The following is a 21,126-nucleotide window of genomic DNA, read 5'->3' as shown; positions in this document are numbered from 1 at the left end:
AATCACCAAGGAAAATTACCTCACTGTTAAGAAAATTTGACTGGAGAAAGTAAAGTTTCAAGGAGGGGAAATCAAAGAGTTAAGTGATTAGTAGTTAGTATAACGATAGAGGCAACAGACGAATTTGACAGAATGTAGTAGAGAAGATCGAAAAGAGAAAATTCTGAATTACTAAGTCCCTGACAGGAAATATCAGAATTGACATATGCACAAGTACCACCTTTGAAGCAAGAGGAATCACATAGCAAACAATTTGGACAACTCAGATGAGCAGTGGTTGAATTAACTGATAACAGATTCTATAAGAAAAAGTAAATGGGGTTTGGTAGATTAAGTAGAAATTGACATCATTAAGATTAGAACATTGCAACATTGTGACATTGAAAGTCTTCCTGTCAGTTAAACAGCCTGTTATCATTAACATCTGATGGCATCTTTGTTTTTGCATATAGTGTAGGGCTGAACACTGAGATCCCACGTCCAGCCCTACACCACCTTAGTACTTATAACAGATCTCCAAACCTTGTAGCAGATTGCAATTTTGGCCCTCTTGCATGCTCAAGACTGGAGACAGGTTTCACCCGGAAAGGAATCTAAGTAACTTTGTAAACCCTAAGGAAAAACCAACAATTTAACATTGGTTTCATCCAAATAGTTCAAGAAATAAGTTATAATAACTTAAAAATAGCGACTTGCTTATCAGACACCTTGTAGATACAGAACTGTCTGTTCCATTCTGGAATAGAATCGTTTCAGTTGATGAATCTCAATCTCGATGTCACAATGCTTCTGGTTGCCAGTAAATTTTAAAACGTGTATATACAGGCAACCCCCGTATAACACTACTTCTACAACACATTTTCGCTCTAACACAATTGATAAATTGCAGCAATCCTCTCACAACATGGTACTTCTACAAGGTTTCACTAACACTGTCTGAGAATTGTTGGAAATCTTGCATAACACTATTTTTGAGCATTTGGGCTGGGAAAACCCTGCTATTATGTTAGATGTAATTTTCAATGTTTCCATTCCTTTTTATGAATCCCTGCTGTTGACACGCCTTTGCGATCTTTCTAAAGCACATTTGAGGTCACTACCATAAAACAATAAAAACAAATTTGCAGTTCCCGGTTTATTGGTCTTTTTTGCTAGTGTAATCAATTATAAACGGGTAGGAAACTATCTTCTTGCATTTGCTATAGTACAGATAGCTGGAATTCTGTGGGTTTTCACATTATTATGGTGAAATATGTTTCCCCTTCCATAAAATATTCAATCATGCATGAAAAACAAATTCAGAAACTCTTTATCCCATATATCACGTTTGTTGCAACTTGCACATGCCATGTTCTTTGTTATTAATTGCTTATCATTTTTACTGTCTTAAATTTTACAACAAACAAAAAAAAAAAAAAAAATTGTCAGTGAACAGAAATATCAATTAGTATGTAAATATTATAGTACGTATTAATTAAGCTATATATGTATGCATAAATTTATTTTCCTAACTGGAAAATATTCTTTCGATTTTCAAGTATCATTTAAAGCAGGGGTTCAATAGCACAGAACTCTGGGTTAGGTTCTGTGCTATTGAACTTGCTCGAGACCATAAAAAATAATTGTGACTTCAAAGAGTGGTTCATGAGTTTTAAAGAGCAGAAGGTACACAAAATCTAGCTGCTGCAGAAGAGATTGTGCTTACCAGCAATGAAGAGGAAGAAAATTAAATGAACGTACATTATCTGACACACAAGTATCACAGTTTGTAAGGTAAGACATTTGTTCAGTTATTACTATTTAAGTTACTACTATGATAAAAATAATAGTTAAAATATTAAGTTATTACTACTGTAAAAATTAGCTTTCCAATAGTATTAAAAAAAAAAACAAAACAAAAAGTATTTTTGTTAGCATTTGGAACGTAATGCCCCCATTTTTGTACTGGTTCTTAGTCATGTATAACATGGTTTCACATTACACAAGATTTTGTAGGAACCAAACTACCGTGTTATACGAGGGTTACCTGTACCTCTATTTCTGCTTATTAGCATAAGCAGAGGCATATGATGCAAGAAGGCAAGCTTATGCAGCATCAGCCAAAAAAAAAAAAAAAAAACCTTCCACTTCACCCCTCCGTTCGTTCAAAATACCTGTCCAGCTGAGCCTTAAAAATTTATTTAGGCTATCAACTTCCACAACAAGGGATGGAAGTCTGTTCCATCATTCAACTACCCGCTGGCTAAACGCAAATTTCCGCACATCTATCCTACATCTGTCTTTCCTCAATTTGAATTTATGCCCTCTCAGGTGATTATTCTGAGCAAGAGGCAGTATCCCATCAGCATTGAGCATGCTCAACCCATTCAAGGCTTTGTACACCTCTATCAGATCACCTCGCCGGTGCCTAGTCTCCAGACACTGTAATTTGCAAAACTTAAGCCTTTCTTCATAAGATCAACCCTTCGTTCCGTTCACTAACCTTGTTGCCCTACTCTGTACTCGTTCCAGCAGCTCTACATCCTTCTTGAAATGAGGCCTCCAGACCTGTATACAATACTCAAGGTGCGGCCTGACCATTGCCTTATACAAGGGAATAATCACCTCCCTATCCCTGCTAGAAAAATTCCTGTATATCATTGATAAGACAGCATGAGCTACTCTTGCAGCCCGTCTGCACTGCTCAGAGAACTTCATATCTGCTTGCACAATTACCCCCCAAGGTCCGTTTCATTCTCTACCACTGTCAGTGTAGTACCACAGAGTTGATACGTTGCTCAGAGGTTGCTGTTTCCCCATATGTAGTACTTTACATTTGTCAATGTTAAACTTCATTTGCCACCTCTCAGCCCATCTGCTCAACCTTTCCAGATCCTGTTGCAGCAGCATAGCGCCAGTAGCGTCCTTAATCTTAGCAACCTTTGTATCGTCTGCAAACTTGGACATTAAGCTTGATATACCATCATCAATATTATTTATAAATACAGAAAACAACAATGGACCCAACACTCAACCCTGAGGGACTCCACTAATAACATTAGTCCACGATGAGCAGTGTCCATTAATTACCACTCTGTCTTCTGCCACTCAACCATCCCTTTAACCATAGCAACAATTTGCCACTAATGCCTCACTGCTCCAATTTCTGCAGCAGTCTTCCGTGTGCAACAGCATCAAAAGCCTTGCTAAGATCCAAATATATAATATCAAAGTTATTCCCTGCATCCAATTCTTTTGTGACTACATCATAGTATCCAATCAAATTGGTCAGGCAAGACTTTCCCTTAACAAAACCATGCTGTGTCTGAGCTATAACTGAATTCTTGTCAAGATGATCCTGCAGTGCTTCTTTAACCAGTGCTTCCATTAATTTTCCTGGAACAGAAGTTAAACTCACAGGTCTATAATTACTTGTGTCAGCCTTTTTGATCCTCCTTTGTGAATTGGAGTTACATTTGCACATCTCCAGTCTGTGGGTACTCCCCCTGCGTCCAAGGAAGCTCTCATAATTATGGTAACGGATTGCTTCCTTCCTTTGCTGCCTCCTTTAATATAACTGGATAGATCCCATTCACCCCAGGTGCCTTTCTTGTATTTATCTTCAACAATTTCTCCTCCACTTTACTCTCAATTATTACAATATCAACTAGCTCACTGCCAGTGTTTACTTTATCTATGGCATTCCCCTTCCTGAATAACTCCTCATGTGTAAATGTAGATGCAAAATATTGATTTAGTTTGTTAGCTACCTGAGCAGGATCAAGAACAGTTGAACCATCGATATCAAGTGGACCAATCTGATTCATCCCCTTCATTCTAGAGTTTACATAAGTAAAGAACTCCTTGCTGTTTTTCTTTGCATCCCTTGCCAAAGATTTCTCGTAATCTGCCTTCGCCTGCCTAACCTCCTTTGTAACTTGGTTACAGATAAACTTGTATCTATCATAGGTTTCTGTGTCACATGTTATTTTATATGTAATCCATGCATTTTTCTTCTCTGCCATATGTCTCATTAGTTCATCTGACATCCATTTAGGCCTGAACCTTGAACAATATTTCTTAGTTGGTATGTAAAGCCTAGTAGCATCTAAGATAAGTTCTTTGAATACTTCTCATTTTGAGTTTGCTGTTGGTAACATCAATTGGTCCCACTGTATAGAATTTAAATACTGTCTCAGACCATCGTAGTCGCCTTTACGAAAGCACTAACCCTTCCCTTTACCCCTGATGGTAGTTACCTCCTTGAGTAAATCCTACTTCAGCACACTGTGCTCACTGCCACCTAGTGGTTCCTGTATCTGCAGATTCTTAATGCATGAAGAATCACTACTGATTATCAAATCAAGAGTATTGCTCCCTCTAATAATTCCACAAAAGCCTTGCTAGTGTGTGAGTGACCAACCCACAAATTCCAGTCAATATCTGGGAAATTAAAATCCTCCATTAGAAGACTGATTTACTGCCCACTATTTTTCTGTATAGTTTCTTATTATACTCAGAGTCATTAGGCCTATAGCACACTCCTACTCAAAATTTTGATCTCCCAATGCTTATGTCATGCCAAACTGACTCAACACTGCAATGTCCAGCAATGTCAACTGGCTTCACTTCCTTGAATTTTATGTGTTTCTTAACTAATAGCATAACCCCTCCTGTCCTGTCTATCCTTTCTGTAGACGTTGTACTCTCCAAATTCCAGTTCTGTGTGCAAATACCTTAAAAAAAAAAAAAAAACAGTATACCCATCCTCATCCTTAATAAAGATGACCAGTGTTAAAAGAAATCAATGTCATATTCACCCATCTGCTCTGTGAGTGCCTTTCAACACATTCAGTCAGCTTCTGGAATTTCAGGAAAAACTTTTCAAGTATACATTTTGAAGCTACATATGATTTCCACCACAATAAATTTTTTTTTTTTTTTCTTTCTTTCATGACTACTGTCCAAGAGCAGTACAATTCCTCCACAATTAATTCCATCTTAACAGGGTCATGTGACTCACAAACCACTTGGATCCAATATACCTATCTCAGGCAACATTCTCTGAAATTAAACTTGTTTCCCCACAATTCCATGAAGAATGAATGAATTAACAAAAATTGCATGTGTGATACTTTTCTGTCTGAAAACTACAAAATTTTGGAAATACCACTCAAGTTTTCAGAACTTATTCTCGTACTCCAGTCTAAATGTTAATGCTCCTTTTCAACATTCATTACACTTTCATGCACTTGAACAAACAGTATACATAAGTAACAGGCATGTTTTATCAACTAACTAGACAGAAAAGCCAGGGCTTATGTATTAAGATGCCACCTTTTAACCACCTTATTCTGTAGTTGTTGCTTAGGGGATTTATGGCACAAGGACAGCAAAGGCCCACAATGCACCTAACTACAGTGATGTTTATTCTGTAGCTTGTTATAGCTGAACTGCCCTATCATTATATCTAGACACCAGCATAACTACAAATAACCTTTATTTAAAAGAAATCTAATAATATGCTAAAACCTTTAGCCTTTATGATAGTCACCAGTCTCTAGACACTAGAGTTTTTTTTGAAAATGTCCTCCCTGATATTTTCTGCCATTCAGCCTTCTTAGCAAAAAACACAGTTCACCGTTTTTTTTTTTTTAGTGGATCTCCTTAAAAGCACCCAATGATCCAATTCATCACAGATATTCTCCACAGGATTAAGGTCAGGGCTTTCATCTGGGCAATCAAGCTTTTCACATTCATATCCTTAAACCAGTTTGTCACAACATAAGCAGTATAACATAGAAAGTTGTTCTTCTGCTAGAGGTATAAGCCTTCCCCAATGTGCTGCTGCAATACAAGTAACAAATTATTATTCAGGAGGACATCTAGACAGACCTAGTATTCAGCTGTAGCTGCCAAACTTTGTTGTTGGGGGTTAGGGAGATCGCTTTCTTCAGGCACGATGTCAGACCATGTAATGTGACTTTCATCTCAAAACACAACTGGCCTTACAGCACAACATACAGCATCCTGTGCACTCTACTGGTGCTGCCATGTGTCCCAATCATCTTACCGAGAGCCTGTGAGCATGCTGTGACAATGTCAATCTGTGTCCCAAGTTGACAATTCTTTCCAGGGTTCTCCTGTCAGCTTTGGAGCTTGCAAATTTTCTTGACTCTTTCAGTGCCAGTCCGATTCCATTTGCAGATCACATCAGCAATTGTCAACATAGAGATGCTGAAATGCATGTATAGACCAAATGCTATGGGGCACTGTATTATCATTCTGCTCCATTAATCATAGCATCATTCATAATCCTACTGCTATCTTCTTGAAGGCCTATAAGCATACTCACAGTTGTTTGATACTTGGTGCTCGGATAGGATATGACCAAGTATCAATGGATGTGTGTGTGTGTGTGCGCGCACGCACGCACGCACAATCACTGAATTATGCCATCCACCTAATACCAGGAGGACATCTTGGGCCACCATTCGCACAGCAGCCCATCGATTGCTATTCACCTAGGCATTGACTCCCCTAGATGTCCGCAGGGATCTGCAACCATGCTGCCCGAAAGGCCTTCTGGTGTCAGAAGAGATTATGACTGCATGTCCATATGCCTCACTTCGTGTTCCAAAACATCCCAAAGGTGTTCACAATTCAATTAAGGTCAGGCAAATTTGGAGGCCAATCAACATGGCTGATATCTCATGTGTTCTTAAACCACTCGTGCACAGTACAGATATAAAACAGCACATTTTCAACTTGTAAGATCCTGTTTTCTGTCCAGGAAAATATGCATGGTAGGGTGCACAGTCTCCTAAAAGCTGCTGGTAGACCTTGCCAATGAAACGTTGGTCCATACGCACCAGGGGTCCCAATTCTCACCAGCAAAACATGCCCTGTGTTAAGCCTACCACCACACTGGATAGTGAGCAACAAACACGATGGGTCCATGGACTCCTGTTGATTGTTCCACACTGAGTCCATTGGAGTTTAGCACCAAGTACAGCCACTCCCCGACTAAAGTAAGGGTTGTGTTCTGGGGAACTCTACATAAGTTGGGATTTCCCTAAATGCTTATGCAGCACTCGCAAATTTGAATTTGATTGAAGCAAAAAAGAAAAAATGTTCAACAATCCTCGAAAATAGAATTATTTATTCTATTTTTTTTCATGCACAGGAAAAATTAAAAAAGTATACAAAATTACAAAAACTTCAAAATCATAAAATTACAAAAAGAGAGAAGAGACAGGCATAACACCAGCAAGTTTTACCTTTCGAGCATTGATGCCAGAATTAACTCTCCAGCTGATAAGCACGCTGCTGCGGAAATTGAGAGCTGTGGAGATTTTGAAGTGGTTTCTTCCAAAACATCACAAAATTTCTCTGCAGCTGCAGAATTGGCACTGGCAACTTCACTGCATACTTTAACGTTTTGCAAACCAGCAGGACACTTGAACCTATTAAACCACCTTGCCACAAACTTGGCTTGGGATTTGCCATACTTATCCTTAATATCTTCATAAATAATAATTGTTCTTGCCATTGCTTGAATGGCCATTCTACTCAGGGGCACTTGCTTCTGAATCAGATTTTCCATCCATGTTATTATTAATAGCATATCCATGTTCGATATAGCACCCTAATGCTGTTTTGTGATCATTGTCGATTTTTAATGCGTTGATCCTTTAACATGTTCTTTTAAAAGCGCACTGTCCCTTAAAATAGTATTCACTGTTGAAGCAGTGAGACCTAATTCCGTGCAATAGATGACAAACTTTGTCCTACTTCATACTTCTTAATTAATCTTCATTCTTAATTAATTCATTTCTAAATAAATTTTGTTTCGTTTCCTAGCACTGCCAGCACTAGAATTTTCCGTTGGTCTCTTTCCCTTCACCATCATAATAAGTAAATAGGAATGATGAGAAGATTCTGAAAATTGTTTTTATATGATTCAAGATTTCAGTTAAGGGGAACTCATTTCACCATAATACCATAACTTAAAACCCCACAGAATTCCAGTTATTGGTATTATCGCAAATTCAATAAGATAGTTGACTGTCCATTTATAATAGATTGCACTAACAGAAAAGCCCAATAAACCAGAAAATGCAAATTGTTTTTCAGTAGGAACTGCCAGAAATGAGTTTTATAAAAATATCACAAAGGTATTCAAAAATTGATTCTTATAACGGCACATATGATAACAATAAGTGTAGTGCAATTCCCCATTATAAAAATGATCTTTTAGAGAGATAAATAGCTTAGTTACATAGTGAAAATTTCAACCTCCAAGGCCTTGGAACGAATTACCAAAAAAAAAAAAAAAAAGTTATCAAGTTCACATTACGATATTTTCACGATACCTTCATTTATTCCTACAAGATGCAAAACATATTTCCACGATTTTTGTTAGTTTGCACCGGCTGGCAAAAACTTATAGTTGAAATTTCCCTAAGTATAGTATTACTTAAGCCGGGGAGTGCCTGTATTTAGACTCTTCTGACCAGCACTTCTTTAGTCCACCAGTGTCCAACCAGCATGCTCTCGACACCACAGTATTCACTATTGATGATAAGCAGTGAGGAGAGGGTGTCTCTTGGGTCATCTGCTGCTGTGTAACCCCACATAGCAGAGTGGGCACACATCATTTGGGATATTGTTCTTGCATTTCCCATATTGTAATTGATGTCAAATGTTGCACAGCGACCTGCCATTAAGACTGTACTACATACTGCACCCTTAAGTGGGCTGCAAGTAACTGACAATACATGCTGTTTCCAAAATGGAAGTACCCAACAAGAGCTTCAACAATATCATGCCCTTTTGAAACTCCATAATATCTTTACTACATCCCATAACTGCTACTTTTACAGAACTTTCACTATGTGGAAGTTATAGTTTCTTCATTACTGATAAAGAGCTAATATATAAATTTTAGCTATTAGGTCTATTTCCATTTTATAAAAAATCATTAAATCTGATTTTTGCAATTTCAAAGTTAGAAAGTACATATTTACACTGACTGTAAAAATATGAATGTTACCCCCCCCCCATACACTTTGTAAATAATTTGGATTAACAAAAACGATTTTTGCAACAATTTTTACATCTCATTTTAATCACATAGGTAAGTAACAGAAAAAAATTTTTAAAAATAACAGAAAAAAAAAAATAATAATGTATAAAAAAAAATTCAGCACCAATACATGTTTCAAAAAAACTACTTAATTCAGTAGCCACGGCACAAAGCTTGATGCAAACCATGGCAACGGCCCCAGAGAGCTGCCAAATAATTTTCAATTCTGGATGTTTTTGAATTGTCCATGGACTATACCATTTCATCTGTTCTTAAAAGAATGAAATACTTGCAGTATGTATCTTTATTTTAAATTAAAAAAAAAAAAAAAAAAACAATATTTATGAAATGGTAATATTGTTATCACTTGTTATATTCAAAAATATCAGAAATATTAATTCTTCTAAAAATCGAATTTATTAGAGAAAATACCGACATGGATCTCAACGTTTGATCCATTTTCAAGGCTAAAAATAATATTAAGTGGGCAAAATTTTAAAACATGTGCATATACTGCTATTTCTGCTTATTGTGTGTGCAAATTGCTTAAAAAATATATACATTCATTAAGCACTATTCTGCTCTTCAAATTTGGCATTTTTAACATCATAAAATGTGATAACTAATCCTCTTGCTTCCCACAGAGTAGCATTCATCTTGAGTGGATATTGTTCCATTTTCTGCTTCTTTATTATGTGAAAACAATATGAAATCTTTCAAAAAGAACACCTATGTAAATCTCTTGTGCATATTTACTCAACTTGTGGGAGTGGAAGGCAAGTAATCTTGAATGTTAAACAGTGAAATCAAGTCCCATGGTACTACTATTCGCACAAGTGAAAAACATGTTACACAATTAGTGGTGTGGCACATGACAGGTGTTCACATTTAATTACTCATTGAAAATAGCAAGAAAAAACAAAATTCAGGAACTACTACAAAAGTTTGACAAAATTAAGCAGCTATAAATAATTTAAAAAATTGTTAATCGTTAATGAATGGAAGCATTTATGCCATCTGTCAGGTCCCATGCCACCACTGCCCAGTTAAGGATTAAAAAAAAAAAAAAAAAAAAAACCAGAAGTGAAATAGCAAATTTTGGTTTCCAAATTTGGTTTTACATTGTCCTTAATACTTACAGCTGGCGAGAATACAGTGCTTCATCAATGCTGGTTGCATCTGGCTGGATGGAGGAGCCATTTTGGGCCATTTCACCCTAAAGGAAAAAAAAAATTAAAAAATTTTAGCAGCAGAACAATTATCCTAGTTACTTGACCAATGAAATCTAAACAATTATTATAATCTGGGAGTGCAATGTCCAATAATTCTGAAAATACATTACCAATTGATTTTACAGTTTTACACAATAAAAAAAGACCCTTGAATTCCTTCAATTTTTAAATCTAATATCTAAAATCCAAGGATCCTTGAATTCTTGCCTATATACAACACTTATTTAAATCTGCTAAAATATTAGTATTAATAGCAGATAATGATGCAAGAAAACAAGCTTATGCAGCAACCCATTCCCATATGTTAACAGGAGAGACTGCTTCTACAGAGATGGGACACACTTAAATAGAAAGGTTGCAACAATATTTGCTGATGCTATCGAGCACAGTGTTAGGTGGGCCAAAAAACAGCTAGCTTGGGGGGATACAAGGATTAATAGAAGCCACTGGCAGAGGTGAAGGCGATTCTTGCACTGCTTCTATTGGAATGAGCAGCAGCCTGGAAAACAAGATGCAGGATATTTCAGAGACTGCTGGGAGTTATTGTGGTACAAGTAAACACATGGGTTGTGTTAGTGTAGCTAAGAATAGGAACATGTATACTTTGGTGTACACCTATGCTAGGAGTTTAGTAGATAAATTTGAGGTATTGCTCAAAACATCCAAGGCAGATATTGTTGGGTATCAGAGATGTGGTGTCACACAGATAAAGGAATGCAGAATTTGGGGAGTACAATGTGCACAGAAAGTATAGACAGGATAGGAAGGGGTTATGCTATTAGTTAAGAAACACAAAATCCAAGGAAGTGAAGCCAGTTGACATCACTGGACAGTGCAGTGTCGAGTCAGTTTAGTGTGACATAAGCACTGGGAGATCAAAATTGAGAGTAGGAGTGTGCTATACGCCTAATGACTCTGATGAGTATAATAAGAAACTGTACAGGGAAATAGAGTGGGCTAGTAAATCAGAGAATCTTATAATGGGGGATTTTAATTTCCCAGATATTGACTGGAATTTGTGGGTTGGTCACTCACACACTAGCAAGGCTTTTGTGGATTTATTGGACGATTGTTTTCTACACCAGCATGTTCGGGAGGCAACTAGAGGGAGTAGTACTCTATTTGATTATCAGTAGTGATTCTTCATGCATTAAGAATCTGCACCACTAGATGGCAGTGATCACAGTATGCTGAAGTGGTATTTACTCAAAGAGTAACTACCATCATGGGAAAAGGGAAGAGTTTTTGCTTTCGTAAAGGCAACTACAGTGGTCCGAAACAGTATTTAAATTCTATATGGTGGGACCAACTGATGATGTTACTAACAGCAAATTCAAAATGGGAAGCATTCAAGGAATTAATCTTGGAAGCTATTAGGCTTTACATACCAACTAAGAAATATTGTTCAAGGTTTAGGCCTAAATGGATGTCAGATGAACTAATGAGACATATGGCAGAGAAGAAAAATGCATGAGATACATATAAATTAATGGGTGACATGGAAGCCTATGATAGGTATAAGCTGGTCTGTAACCAAGTCACAAAGGAGATTAGGCAGGCAAAGGCAGATGAGAAATCTTTGGCAAAGGATGCAAAAAAAAAAAAAAAAAACACAGCAAAGAGTTCTTTACCTATGTAAACTCTAGAAAGAAAGGGATGAATCAAATTGGTCTACTGGATATTGATGGTTCAACTGTTGATGATCCTGCTTAGGTGGCTAACAAACTAAATGAGTATTATGCATCTACATTCACACATGAGGAGTTATTTAGGGAGAGGAATGCCAGAGGTGAATTAAACTCCGGCAGTGAGCTAGATGATTTTGTAATAACTGAGAGGAAAATGGAGAAATTGTCGAAGATAAACATAAAAAAGGCACCTGGGGTGGATAGGATCTATCCAGTTATATTAAAGGAGGTAGCAAGGGAAGTAAGAAAACCCTTAGCCATAATTATGACAGCTTCTTTGGACTAAGGGGAGGTACCCATGGACTGGAGATGTGCAAATGGGACCCCAATTCACAAAGGAAGATCAAAGGGCAACACAATTATACACCTGTTAGTTTAACTTCTGTTCCAGGAAAATTAAGGGAGGCACTCGTTAAAGAAGCACTGCAGATTCATCTAGACAAGACTTCAGTTATAGCTCAGACACAGCACGGGTTTGTTAAGGGGAAGTCTTGTCTGACTAATTTGATTGGATTCTATGTGGTCACAAAGGAACTGGATGCAGGGAATAACTTTGATATCATATTTGGATCTTAGAAAGACTTTTGATACTGTTGCACACGGAAGACTGCTGCACAAATTGGAGCAGTGTAGCATTGGAGGCAAATTGCTGCTATGGATAAAGGGATTGTTGAGTGGGAGAAGACAGAGTGGTAATCAATGGACACTGCTCTTTGTGGACTAATGTTATTAGTGGAGTCCCTCAGGGTTCAGTGTTGGGTCCGTTGTTTTCTGTATTTATAAATGATATTGATGATTGTATATCAGGCTTAATGTCCAAGTTTGCAGACGACATGAAGGTTGGCAGGGTTGTTAAGGGCACTAATGACAACGTATCAACTCTGTGCTACTACACTGACAGTGGTATAGAATGAAAAAGGACCTGGGGGTAATTGTGCAGGCAGATATGAAGTTTTGTGAGCAGTGCAGATGGTCTGCAAGAGCAGACCATGTCTTGTCAATGATATACAGGAATTTTTCCAGCAGGGATAAGGAGGTGATTATCCCCTTGTGCAAGGCAATAGTCAGGCTACACCTTGAGTACTGTATACAGATCTGGAGGCCTCATTTTAATAATGAGGAGCTATTGGAACGAGTACAGAGAAGAGCAACGAGATTAGTGAATGGAACAAAGGTTTGTTCTTACGAAGAAAAGCTTAAGTTTTGCCAATTACAGTGTCTGGAGACTATGCACCTGTAAGGTGATATTGATTGAGGTGTATAAAGCGTTGAATGGTTTCAGCATGCTCAATGCTGATGGGATTCTTACTTTTACTCAGAATAATCATCTGAGAGGGCATAAATTCAAACTGAGGAAAGACAGATGTAGGATAGATGTGCAGAAGTTTGCCTTTAGTCAGCACGTAGTTTGTTGGTGGAACAGATTTCCATCCTTGTTGTGGAAGTTGATAGCCTAAATAAAGTTATGGCTGAGCTGGACAGATATTTGGATTGAATGGAGGGGTAAAATTTTTTTTTTTTTGGCTGATGCTGCATAAGCTTGCTTTCTTGCATCATATGCTTCTACTAATGCTTTCTCCCATTCTTTTCCTCATATAATGACTTTCTTCCATTGAATCCTGGGAGTCCTAGGCAGTTCTGCTAATGATAGTACACTATATTTCACTTTCCAGTTTGACAAACCTGGTCCTTCTCAAACTGTAAGATGGAAACATTAGTAATTCTCATAAGGAGCAAAAGCAAGTTAGTTAATTTCAATTCTTCTAAAATTCAGTATTGTCCTATCCATAGTTTTGCTGATGACAGCACATTGCATTCCACCTTCCTGTTTGAAAAACCTTGCCCTGCACAAACAGTTAACTTATCGAATATTCACTACCAATTCCTTAAAGGCTGATCTTTCTCATTTCACAATAAAACTTAAGTTAATTTCAATTCTGCTAAAACTCAGTCCTGAAATATATCTCACAAAAGCGATTCTTCTGCTCTTATGTTTATGTTCGATGACACTCAGATTTCTAGACAAGGTCACATATACATATATCTATTAGGGATTACCCTGACTTTGATCTCTTGGCAAAAGCACAAAAAAAAAAAAAAGATATCAGTATTTTCTTCTGCTCTCTACATTACTTTTCTTTTAAACTACTGACTCAGTACAAATCAAATCTGCACTACATTGTTCCACATATACTGTTCAACCTCTCACAGGCTTCTAAACTCTATTCAAAAGCAGTTAGGTCAATTAATGACCCATCTTAAAATCTCTCAGACATTTTAAAAGAAGTTCATTAATGTAACTCAAGATGCTTCCAATGCTATCCAGTCCAGCCAGAATAATTCCACTGCTGCTATCAACTGCTGTACCAGTGGTAGCAAGGGTGCATTTACTGCTCACTGATACGTTTAGAGTGGCTATGTCAAGGTTTAGTTACATTTAATATGAGAGTCCATCCAGGTACTTTGATTGTTCACACAAACTTTATAAAAGGGTCTAAAAATCCAGTTGTGTTCTTTTGCCATTTGTGGAATGTTTTCACAAATGTGATTTGAAGTAACTCCAGGGGCTCAGCGTGCTCTCACTCTCTGTGTAATTATTTTTTTTTTTTTAGGCTGGTGCATACAGCATAAAGCCTCAGGCTTCCTTGCACCGGACCATATGGCTAATAAGAACAATAATGATTTTCTTTAATGCTGTGGCCCATATTCAGTTAATTTTCAGATAGTTTTTATCTGAATATGAATTCTGAATTTTCATATTCAGATAGAAAAATGAAGTGAGATACTAAAACACTCAGTTACATTTTAAGGCACATTATCCAAAAACTAGCTTTTTTTTTATCATTGATTTAACTAAATTTAGATTTACTGAACCCATCTTAGAGTAGTTAATTAGGTTTGCTGATTTTATATGTTAAGATATCTGTTAAGTTTGCTAAACAGGCTATCATGAAAGCTACAAAAAAAAAAAAAACATCCATAGCTCCTCAAATTATAGAAACACAGCTGCCAACTTCTGAAAACCTGGAGACTAAATATTTAAGAAAGAAAACAGGAGACTTTTTGAAGTCGGCACTGCACTAGGAATCAGACCTAGCTTTTGCTGATAAAATTCATAATTTACATTAAAATACTGCCATAGAATTATTTATGAGTAAAGTACATTTTTAAACATTTTACTTTTTTTTTTTTTTTGTCTATGGATTTCTGTTTGGTTTGTCCTTCAGACATCAGCTGATTATGATTAAACACTGTAGCAGACTTTTCACTTCAAGAATTCTGAGCCACAGTTTTGTTAATTACAATGGCACTGACATTGACTTGTTATTAAGAGCATTTCCAAACCTGCACCATAAATAGAAAGTTTGAATTCAGGTGTCCCCCCCACCTTCCCTCTCTTCTCATATTTTTGAATATTGGCAATCAGAATTATCATAATGCCAAGAATGACTTTGAAAACTTTATTATTTCATTTTTCCCTGGTCAGTCCATCATAAATCAATTCACTCTTTTTTCACAGGAGCATATAACACATTCTCACACTGAAACTAACAAACTGACCTGAAAAATGTCAATTTCTTCACCTTTCACTAAGTACTGGATTTTTTTTGTTTTTTTTGTGAAATCGATTCATTTCAGTTTGGTTCAGAGAATTTGTTCTCCAAATATGATTATATAAAAGTTAATAAACATTAAACTTAACATTTCCAATAACCAAGTTGGGCAATTTGCTATCTATGAACTGTTCAGAGATGGCAGGCTTTCAACTGCTGCCTGGAAACATGCTTTTGCTGTAACATTAGGAATTCATGATAGAAAAATCATGCTGGGCATGAAATAATCTATAATTTACCAAATTTATTCAGTCATATACACAGCTTCTGTTATGAGTATTAAATTCTGAATTCAGTGGATCCTACTAGCAAACAAATCACCTCAACTATACACTAACATCTTAATATATATATATAATAAAATTCTAGTGCAAAATAAATACCTAGTGAGGCTTATAGACAATATGATAGCACCTACTGAAATTTAATAAACCTCTCCATGGAGCAATCCTCTTCCCTACTATAGCTGAAAGACAATGGCACACATATGCTACCTCCAAGAAGTATATGAGCACCAATTTTGTGGTCCCAGTGGACAAGTAATAGATAAACAAGTAATTCACAAAAGCATAATAAGGAAAGCATTTGACCCAATGAGCCTAACTGAGCTGACTAATCAAGAGGGGGGCATTACTGTCAAATGTCAATGTTTGACAGTAACATATGACGCTCAACATCTGCTAGCTTATTAATTCGTGCAATTACTGAGTGCATATATAATCCATATTTGACTATCAGTGATGTTATCGTAAAATGGAAGCTTGATTGTACCAACACCATTACTGCAGCACACAGGAACACCACAGCACACTGCTTTACCAGAGAGTATAGAAAAAGAAATATAGCAGTCTTGTCACACATCTCTGCAAAACACCAAATAGGAGTTTGAGATGTGAACAAGGGTTAGGGACAAACATACAATGTATGTAGCTCCACTGCCTTGGTTTTCATGGGAGAACAGCACCATTAGGCCAAATAACTATAACCAGAGCTCTTGGACTTGCAAGGTTCAACAAATACTGTAATTCACTCAGAGCAGTGAAAATTGGTTCTGTGGATCAAAATCTCACTAAACACTATTCTGATTAGATAGCAGGTGTGGAGGAAGCCTGGAAAAAAAAATCTATAGCTGGAGCACATTGTATCATCAATGAAATCTGCAAGTGGAGTTCTGGCATGACACTGTTTCTCATGGTATAGCCTAGGACCTTTAGTGGTTGCATGGAGAACCACAAATGACAAGGCCTACTTTAACATACTGGACAATTTCATGCTCCCTAAAATATGGCAATTCTTTGGCAGTTTTTTGTACCCACCCATGTTTTAAGAGGAAAATACTCTCTACTGTACCAGATAAATTGAACAATACCATTGTACAAATTGCTCACAGCCAGAAGTGCTATTTGAGAATGGTTTGTGGATACCAATGCACAAAAGTTGGAATGGCAGGCACAGGATCATAATTTGAAACCATGTGGGATAGGCTGGAATGTCAAATAATGGTCAACACACCCCACATCAGCAACTAAAATGGTAACCATTCTGCAAGAAGAATGGAGGACTATAAAATAAATAAATTTTCTGTTTATACTCCGGGACGACCAAACGGTCAGAGGAGCACAAGGTAGACAGATTACAAGAAACAGCACCGTATTCAGTAGTCACGGGCTTGAACCCCAGTCACTCAAGGCACATGTACTTATGCACCCACGTGCCTGACACTAGGCTACGGCGACTATGCTTGCTGTAGTATATTATTTGTTAATGGAAAGCCAATTATGCTCTCATAATCGGGAGAGACTTCTGTTAGAAAGGAAAAGTGCCAATATATCTCCAATATATAAGGGTAGTTCTAAGAGTGTAGTGGAAAATTACCTACTGGTCAGTCTAACTTCAGTAGCAGGGAAAATTATGGAGGCAATGATCAAGGGTGGAATTCAGAATATTTGGACAGAAATAAAATTCTGAAGGATACACAGAATGATTTTATAAAGGGAAAATCTTGATTAACAAATCTGGTTAGCTATTTTGACAGGGTCACTCATGAGCTGGATTTAGGGAATAATTGACATTGTTTATTTGGATTTCAGATAAGCATTTGACTCAATCCCACATAAGTGGTTACTTTATAAGCGGGAACAGGTTGGAATCACTGGGAAAATCCTTAGATGGATAGCTGGATGGCTTCAGGGCAAGAGGTAGAGGTTTGTGATAAATGGTTATTCCTCAGATTAGGTTGATGTAAGAATTGGGGTTCCCAAGGATCAGAATTAGGACCACTGTTTTTGATTTTCATAAATGACATCAATAAAGGGCATGGTGTCTAAATTTGCAGATGTAAAGATTGGTAGAGTAGTTAATGATCACCACTAAGCAGTGCTTCTTCAGAGTGAAGAAGCACTGCTTAGTGATGAATCCAGCAAAGTATAAGGTCTTACACCTGGGGAACAGTAACGCCAAGTAACTTATACACTTGGAGTTAAACTAAAGTCAGTAAATGGAAGAAAGGGACTTGGAAGTTATGATATAGTCAGACACGAACTTCGAGCATTGTAGATACGTTGCATCCTATCAATTTATCAAACATTTGCTAGTAGAGATAAGGACTTCAATCTGATTATACAAGGCTATTGTAAGGCCACGCTTCGAATACTGCATTCAAGTATCGAGATTGCACTTAAAAAAAAAAAAAGACAGCTTCTTGAAAGGGTCCAAAGACAGGTAACTTGCCTGGTAAAATCGACAAAAGGACATCCATATGAGGAACAACTTTGAATATGTCGGTTGCACAGGTTGGAAACTAGGCACCTTAGAGGCAACTCGATTGAGATGTTTAAGGCTCTGAGAGACAAACAAAAGGAATGAGGACAAAATTGTCACGGTTATAAATGATTCTAGACCTAGGGGCCATAAATTCAAGTTACAGGGCGAGATGTTTAGACTGGATTGCAGGAAGTTTTATTTTAGCCAGACAGTTTCAATAAATTACTGGAATAAGTTACCTACATGGATGGTAGAGGCTGACAGTTTGGAGAAATTCAAAGGTCAGCTGGACAGTTACCTACAGGAGAAGGGAAATGCACAGGGTGTCTATTTCCTTTTCTTTTATTAAATTTTCTTTTTTTTTTTTTGCTGCTGGTGCAGAAAAAGCCAAGGGTTCTTGCACCATGTGGCCATAATAAGTTAACTCTGTGGGTAGTTAAGACAGAACTTGAGGCAAAAAACATACAAAACAAATAAAATGCTTTTATTTAGTAATTTTATGTTTATTCTTTGGCTGTTGCAGCAAAAGCCTGTGCTTCACTGCATTAGCATTAGCATTAGTAGAGGCATTTGATGCAAGAAAGCAAGCTTATGCAGCATCAGCCAAAAAAAAAAAAAAAAAAAAAAAAGTAACATAAATAAATAAAAATAACCACTTCCACTTCACCCCTCTGTTCGTTCGAAATACCTGTCCAGCTGAGCCTTAAACTTATTTAGGCTATCAACTTCCACGACAAGGGATGGAAGTCTGTTCCACCCACCAACCACCCGCTGGCTAAAGGCAAATTTCCGCACATCTATCCTACATCTGTCTTTCCTCAATTTGAATTTATGCCCTCTCAGGTGATTTTTCTGAGCTAGAGGAAGAATCCCATCAGCATTGAGCATGCTCAAACCATTCAAGGCTTTGTACACCTCTATCAGATCACCCCGCTGGTGCCTAGTTTCCAGACACTGTAATTTGCAAAACTTAAGCCTTTCTTCGTAAGAGAACCCCTTTGTCCCATTCACCAATCTAGTTGCCCTTCTCTGTACTCGTTCCAGCAGCTCTACATCCTTCCTGAAATGAGGCCTCCAGGCCTGTATACAGTACTCTAGGTGTGGCCTGACCATTGCCTTATACAAGGGAATAATCACCTCCTTATCCCTGCTAGAAAAATTCCTATATATCATTGACAATACACCATGAGCTACTCTTGCAGCTCGTCTGCACTGCTCAGAGAACTTCATATCTGCCTGCACCACCACCCCCAGGTCCCTTTCATTCTCTACCACTGTCAGTGTAGTACCACAGAGTTGATACGTTGCTCTGGGGTTGCTGTTTCCCATATGTAGTACTTTACATTTGTCAATGTTAAACTTCATTTGCCACCTCGAAGCCCATCTGCTCAACCTTTCCAAATCCTGTTGCAGCAGCATAGTGTCAGTAGTGTCCTTGACAACCCTGCCAACCTTCGTATCGTCTGCAAACTTGGACATTAAGCCTGATATACCATCATCAATATCATTTATAAATACAGAAAACAATAAAGGCCCCAATACTGAACCCTGAGGGACTCCACTATTAGCATTGCATGGCTAATACTAATAAAAATATATTGCCTAGAGAAAAACCAATGAGACTAATAGAGTCAGCACATAAAATACACAAGAAAAAAGTTAAATATAAAAAAAAAAAAAAATTCTGTACCAGGTGCATAATGTGTCCTGCGGCTAGCATGTTTAATGTGTTTTACATTTAAGAATCATTGGCAGGCATTAAAAACTTCTTAATTTCCAGATATTAATAAAATTCATTGATAATAATATAACAATGTTTTTATTTTATTAATAATAATTACATATCAGTTACTTAAAATATTGGTCTGATGACTAAAGTAGGATATATAATTTTTACATTGAAGAGATTTTAGTTCACAACTAAATACACCATCTATAGTTGATCCATTACATGTAGTATTTATCAAAAGATTTAATGACGTGTCCAAGCTGAAGAATGTTCTCATAAATGTGTACAACTCTTTTCCAGCCTCAGTTTAATTGTAGAGAAAAAAAATTGCATTCAATCTGAAAACACCAGGTGACTTTAAGCCAGACGTGTTTTCAAATTAACGCATTTCCCAGTTTCCGAAAGTTTTTTTTTTTTTTGCATCTTAAAACCTTAATATTTCTGTTTTTAAACTCCTTAGCTTTTCAATGATATGCCGTATGTCCACATTGTTCAGTTTATTACATGAGAAATTTTCCCAGATCACATGTTCATATTTTCCACTATCTTGGAAAAACTACTGCAATTTTCAGAGGTTTGAAAGTTTTTTTTCTCTAGTACAGAACTAAAATGAAGCTCCATGCAAAATTTAATCAAGTTTGGTCTAGTAGAAAATAAATGATTGTTGCCATCATACAACAATAATTGCAACAATACAAGTTATAATAAATGGCTTCTGGCAGAAGCTGAGGCCACTTCCATAATACTTTTCATTACAAAATTTTTGGAATAACGCCAGTAAAAACATTTTTAAAGTCAATTTTTTTTCATTAAATAATATCAAATGAATACTATCAGTGAGTCACTAATCTTGTTTGTGAAAAAAAATTCACTTTTAACTTTTTCACTGTTATAGAAACAGTCAAAACTGGCTGTAAGATGATACAGTTGGAGAAACTGTACACTCAGCTCTAAAGTGGGAAAAACATGTCAATCTGACAATTTACTTCAGTACATTTCACCTTCAAATTTGTGTGTAAAATGTGTATTGGTT

General features: G+C 36.9%; 1 protein-coding gene across 1 annotated transcript in view; it reads right to left on the bottom strand.

The window, feature by feature from the left end:
* Positions 1-21,126, bottom strand: part of LOC150086946 (ubiquitin-like modifier-activating enzyme 1) — a 354,098-nt gene that overhangs the window by 310,997 nt on the left and 21,975 nt on the right. Inside the window, 1 exon segment of the mRNA XM_090372833.1 lies at positions 10,207-10,283. Within this exon segment, the coding sequence (XP_090228959.1) occupies positions 10,207-10,283 (77 nt within the window).

This window comes from Mastigoproctus giganteus, chromosome 4, assembly GCF_048544385.1.
Source record: "Mastigoproctus giganteus isolate SK-2022 chromosome 4, ASM4854438v1, whole genome shotgun sequence".
Taxonomy (NCBI): Eukaryota; Metazoa; Arthropoda; class Arachnida; order Uropygi; family Thelyphonidae; genus Mastigoproctus; species Mastigoproctus giganteus.
The sequence above is the reverse complement of the archived record's forward strand: the minus strand, read 5'-3'. Positions and strand labels throughout refer to the sequence as shown.